This window comes from Bos javanicus, chromosome 3 (assembly GCF_032452875.1).
Source record: "Bos javanicus breed banteng chromosome 3, ARS-OSU_banteng_1.0, whole genome shotgun sequence".
NCBI lineage: Eukaryota > Metazoa > Chordata > Mammalia > Artiodactyla > Bovidae > Bos > Bos javanicus.
The window spans coordinates 17,092,589-17,098,671 of NC_083870.1; the positions used below are offsets into that span (position 1 = coordinate 17,092,589).

Below are 6,083 nucleotides of genomic sequence, written 5' to 3' on the forward strand. Positions count from 1 at the left end.
GGTGGCAACTGAGAAGCAGTGTTGTGTCCTGATACCCTCCAGCGAGTGCCCCACCCACACTCCCTCCCTTCTTGCCCCTCCCCTAACTCCTTCTGGAAGCCCAGGTCAATGCTCAGCACAGCCCTAATGATCATAGACAGAGCGAGTGACTATCTCTGATCACCATCTCACTGCCACCTCCCCAAAGTGTGTCAGCTGCTGGCAATGCTCCAAGGCTATTCAAAGGATGCCCCCAGCCAAGGTGTCCCTGATTTCCCCACCTGACAAGTGATTTCTCCCACCTCAGAATTCCAACAGTCTTCCCCTGAACCTTTCTGACGATACCTCACTTGCTGGTTCAACCAGTGTCCGTGGAGTTCTCACCTAGCTCTGGGCATCGGGGCCAGTGAGAGTGAGACGTGGACCAGACCTCAGTGAGTGCGGCCAGGGGACAGTGAGAAACCAACCCACATGCACAAGGACGTGGGGACCATGACTCTGCCTGGAGGCTTCCCGTGGGAAGTATCACTGAGCTGCAGGAGGTCTGGGGCCAGGGCCTCCCACCCTCTCCCTGCTTCCACCACCATCGCACTGTATATCCCCAACACAGGGTAGACTGGGTTACTCGTGTGCCCCCAGGAGATGGAGCAACACTCAAGTACCATCCACACCCGCAATATCTTTCTCTCTCTGCTCCCCCTACACACACATCCAGAACAGAGTCTACAATCAAAATATAAGCAATACATAAGTATAAATAAAAAGATAGACAAACAAGAAAAATAACAAGTGGTTTTTTGTTTTCTTCTGCCACCAAAGTGGGATCTTTTAGGAAGCCTGGACTGTGCTGCCTCCGTGAGAAACCCTCAAGAGATGCCAGACATTGACCACCCGTTTGGGGTCTCCATTCCCTGCTATGACCTGTCCTAGTTGGTGGAAAGCTACTTGGGTGAATGAGATTGGTCCAAAAAATAGGTCCCATCCTAGCGTGACATCAGACCAGCTCAGCAGAGGCCCAGGGAGCCTGAGGACTACCCACCAGATGAACCAGGACACTCTTGTGTCATATGAGGAAATTCAGGAAGAGGGAGCAGGAAATTGATCAGTATCAGTGATTCATCAGCCCCTTTCCTCACCAAGCCTAGAGGGGCTCTGCTGACTACCCCATCTTGTTCCCACACCTAGCATTTCAACAGCAGGTTCAACACACCAGAGCCCGGGGCTTGCCTGCCAACTCCGAAGATATTGTTTAGCATGGAGGAAGGTCAAAGGTCATGGAAGACGTGTAGGAATTCAGCATCAGAGACTTTGGGAGGAAACTTTGCCCAAGTCGTAGCCCCCAGGATCATTCCACGGCTGTCTCCACCACTGGACCCAGACAGTGAGGTCTGAGTGGTCCAGGCGCCCCAGGAGCTGCGAGGGGAATTCAAGAGTGAGGAGGTGAACTCAGGACTCAGGTTCTGGCCCTGAGTGTTCCCTCAGCAGCAAGTGAGCAGGCTGAGCCCACTGCCCTCTCTGTGTTCCCTCGTCCGTCACCGTGGGTCCTGACACCTGTCTCCCTCCCAGGATCCACCGAGGACTAGGTGTGAAGATGGCAGTGAGGTGGTGTGACTGTGAGTACCAGAAGGCAGGGCCTGAGGTGACACAAGTCTACTTAAAGCATTAAGACTAAGAATTGGACCAGATTTTCTGGGATCTGATCCTGACTGCTGTCTACTAGCGGTGTAGTCTTAGTTTACTTAAAGCCCTGATGCACGTATTTTCCACTCTTACATGGAGACAACAGATCTAGAGCCTAGTTGGTGAAGGACTAAAGAGAGAGCAAGAGCGGGTAGGTATGCTGAGCCCTGGAGTACCTTCAGTTCTCAGTAAGTGGCGGTGGGGTTATTGTTCTGAGACCGAGTTTGTAGAAGGACTGAATAAATAAAAATGGAGACCATGCAGCCTTCAGAGTCCAAAATTCCATCCACTTTAGGTCCAGAAACTCAGTTTTCTCTACTCTGTTCCCAGTCCTGTTGCAATACATCCCACCGGTTGCCCAGCCCCAGATCAAGCAGGGGACAGAGAAGCCTCTAGGGAAAGATCCTGGGAGGTGCAGTGTGTCCTGGGGTTCTGCCGGGAAAGGCTGAGCACACCCTCCTGGGTGTGGCCCACCCACCTGAGTGGGGCAATGCTCCAGGAAGCAGAGATCGAACACAGCCGCAGGGCTCCCAGCCCCGGGAAGCTCCCGGCTAAGCCTTATAAAGGGACCAGTCTCTGTCCAGTGAGCATCTCACTCGTCCTTCTCCTTGGTGACATCTCCTCTGATCAGGTAAGTCTGCTCCGGCCTATCTACCTTTTCTAGGAGGAGCCGGGAAGCAGCTCTGGGAGGGGATGCAGGAGCCTGTGGTCCAGTCCCGACTCTGCTGCCAACATGCTGAGGTCCCATCTGTGTGGCAAGATGACCAATACTCCCTGCTCCTCCACTGGCTCCTCGGTGATGCTCTTGTGGACACGTGCCCAGTGGGAGCTGAGAACACTCCCCCTCCTCTTGCTTTCTTCCTTCTCTGGACTCACCTGATTATCAGGTCAAAAAACCCACCGACCTCACCCTTGAGGAGAGTGGGAGTCCCAGCCAAAGCCTTAACCCCAGGCTTGGGACTCCCACTCACCATTACTCTGGTGAGACGTCCTGCCCTGACCTGGGTAAGAGACTGATCAACCAGAGCTCCCCACCTCCTCCCAGCAGGAAAATGCTCAGGGACCATCTGCACGCAGGGCTCGGCTCTGGTCTTGGCCACGTTGACAGAAGCCTTGGGTGGGTCCTCTTACTGACAGAACAGTGGGCTCTTTCTCCTACATCAGAAGGCAGGGGGGTTTGTCTTAGATGTTGACATGCGTGATGCAGGGTCATGTCCTGGCTGCTTAGGAAAGTGGCATGGGGGGGCTGCTCTGTCCAGTTTCTCTGACTGGGGTCCAGGGCAGCCTAGACCTCTGACTGCTGGGGGAAGAACCTGCTTAGGAAAGTCAGATGTTCTCTTTATTTTAATGAGGTCAAGCCTTGGAGATGCACATAGTGCCCAGTAACAGAAAATCGGAAGGACCCCCATCTCCAACCTTCCACCCAACAGCCTGGAGCTGGGGCAGCTATTTCTGTTCACTCCCAACCCCAGGCTGATTCTGATCCCCAGTCCCTCTTTCTCTCTCAGGGGTGGTCCAGGAAGGCCCCCACCAGGGCTCAGGACAGGACTGCATTTCTGTCCACTTATTGTAGAGCTTGCTTTATGGTCCAGGTGGATTTCTAGGGGATCTTCCTGAAGCAGCCCAGGAGGCTCAAACCAGATCAGAGGTGACACTGTGCTGCCCCCGTGACTCTGACCCTGATGCTGAACCTAGAGAAGATGGATTTGCTGCTGTTTGGGGTGTGGGGTCATCCAAAGGCTCTGGTTGCCAGGTCCCACCTCAGGCTCAGTCTTCTCACTGGGGCTGACCCCCCGTCTCTGCTTCCACACGCTGTGGTCCTCCCCACAGTGGAGTCTGCCGATCTCCTTCACCTACTCACACCCTGAGCTGTGGGGACCCAGCCCCAAGCTTGGTCGGGCCCTCCTGCTGCTCAGCTACTCCTTCCACCATGCAGAGAAGCAGTTTCTTGTGCTCCAAATGAGCCATGCTTTTGCTGGCTGCTCACTCCCCATCCAGGTGTCCTAACTTGGGGACCCTCCCCTGGGGGAAGGACACAAAAGGTCACTGACTCCTCTCTGGCAGCTCTTTTGAAGCCAAGATGAGCGGCTTTCAGCTTGAGCAGGCCATTACAGACTTGATCAACCTGTTTCACAAATACTCGGGATCCGATGACACCATCGAGAAGGAGGACCTGCTGCGGCTGATGAAGGAGAAGTTCCCCAACTTCCTCGGTGCCTGTGTGAGTGGGGTTCAGGTCCCCCATGGTGACTGGGTCCTGGCATGACTGAGGACCCTTTCCTGGGTGACTTTGGACAAGTCCCTCTATTCTCTGATCCTCACTTTCTCATCTGCAAAAGGGCATCATGGAACTTCCTATCCTGACCTATAACAGGGCGTAAAGAGATGATGTATGTGGCAAAGTAGAACAATGTGTGCATATAAGTACTTGATGATAAGTTGTCAAAAAGCGCTACAGCTGGAGGGCAGTGACGGGTCCCCTCTCGCCTGTCCCAGCTTCTGTATGAGACTCAAACTCTTCTGCTCAGATCTTGAGAGGCTCTAGAGGCTCCCCTCAGGGTTCTTGAGATCAGAGGGAAGGTGACAGAAATTCCATCACTGACAGAACTTAAGACCATTTTATACAACAAAGAACTCATCCACCGACCTGATTTAACTGGACAATTCGATGAACTGAACTGACTACAAAAAGAAGAGGTTACTGGGGAAAGCAAGAAGAGGGAACTCAGAGCAAGTAAGACCTCATAGGTCAAAAGAAGAAGGGGTTGGCACGAGGCAGACAAGGGTAGGGCTTATTTTGAGTCCCTGAGCAGAACTTAGGTAGGTGGTCACCTGCAGGGAGTTGGGGGAAGAGGGGGGGTGGTCTGGGGCTGGAGACTCCCCCCACCAGCACACTGATCAGGACAGCTCTGGGCAGAGCCTGCTCACCATGTCAGGCTTTCATCCAAGTTCACATTTGAGGAAGGACTCTCCACTGAACTGCTGGGCAACGTCAGTGTCCCCACCTCACCCACACCTCCCCTCCTCAATGCCATACCAGACACCTCTGTGCTGCATTGGGTCCTCATTTCTCTGTCTCTACTTCTTCCTCTTCTCCCAACTCATCGCTTTTGTGGAGCTGAATTTGCCTGTTTTGATGTCTTTTGCCCACAGGAGAAAAGGGGCAGACAATACTTGTCCGATATCTTTGAGAAAAAGGACAAGAATAAGGACAAGAAGATTGACTTTTCTGAGTTCCTGTCCTTGCTGGCGGACATAGCCACAGACTACCACAACCACAGCCACGGAGCACAGCTCTGTTCTGGGGGAAATCAGTGAGCCCAGAGGCCTCCGGACAACCCAGGAAACAATAAAGTGTTGTCCCCCCAGATTCTGGCTTATTTCCTTTCTTTATGGGGGCGCCTATGTTGTCAAAACTGCTACTCCTTGTGAATATTTTCTGGAATTTCCATCAGGTGGATGGACCAAGAAGGTGCTAGCAGTGCGCCCTCTCATGGCCTCCAGCATCAGCGAGCATTCTTCTCGGCAGGGCCTCTTGTCCACCTCTGTCCCTGCTCCCTAACAAATGTAGCCAACATGCGGGGTCCCAGAGATGGAGGCCAGGACAAAGCATTCCAGCAGGCCCCAGACATGCTTTTCCTTGTGAAGGCAGGGCTCAGCATCTGGTGACCAAGAAACTGCAGTAAGCAGAAGCCAGTGTCTCCACACTGGGCCTCATGCCCCAATATTTTCCCGAGGGGCTGTGGAGACTGGCACCGATTTAAAAGGGTTTTCTTGCTGGGCGGGTGCACGGGGGAGTTTGAGGACACAGGGCCATTTGTCGCTGTGAACAGGAGGCTCAGCAGTACCAAACGGTTGAATCTCCTGTCCTGTGGCCTGGGGTCCCTGGGCTGTGTCCTGGTCCCCGTGCAAGCCTTGGTGTGTTTTCGCCTATGTGAGTGTCCCTGTGGAAGTGAGAGTCACCCTGTTTGCTGAGCTGATTCTCAGCAGCTGTTTGCTACAAGCCAGGAGCTGTGTGTTTGGGGATAGCACATGGTGATGGATGCTCCAGGCAGAGGAGGTCTAGCTAGTCCAGGGGTCCAGACATCCCATGGGAGTCAAGTGAGGAGACAGGACTGCAGAAGGAGCCCAGTGGAGAAGCCTCTCAGGGAGGAGAAGGGGCCCTGTGCCGAGCGTGTACATGCCCGTCTCCTCTATCTGCCATGGGTAGGGGCATGTCATTACCCACTGGCCCTTTGAAGCCAGGCAAGGTTCTAGGGGCTGAGGATTTAGAAGCCAGTACAACACCGGGGCTTCCCAAACAGATCACTGGCACTCCTCAGAGTATCTCCAGGGCGCCACGAGGCAGAGTCAGTGCTTACCCCCTCCCCAGTGCCACTTACAGATCATATCCCCTGCAGATTCAGCCAGCGTGCCCTCCTTGA

The 6,083-nt window shown here is 53.8% G+C and overlaps 1 protein-coding gene across 1 annotated transcript; it reads left to right on the forward strand.

The window, feature by feature from the left end:
• Positions 1-2,187: 2,187 nt before the first annotated feature.
• LOC133245282 (protein S100-A7-like) lies at positions 2,188-5,029 on the forward strand. The gene is made up of 3 exons (XM_061413217.1): positions 2,188-2,290; positions 3,724-3,880; positions 4,813-5,029. The coding sequence occupies exons 2-3, from the start codon at positions 3,740-3,742 to the stop codon at positions 4,975-4,977; spliced, it is 306 nt and encodes a 101-aa protein (XP_061269201.1). The 5' UTR covers positions 2,188-2,290; positions 3,724-3,739; the 3' UTR covers positions 4,978-5,029.
• Positions 5,030-6,083: the final 1,054 nt, after the last annotated feature.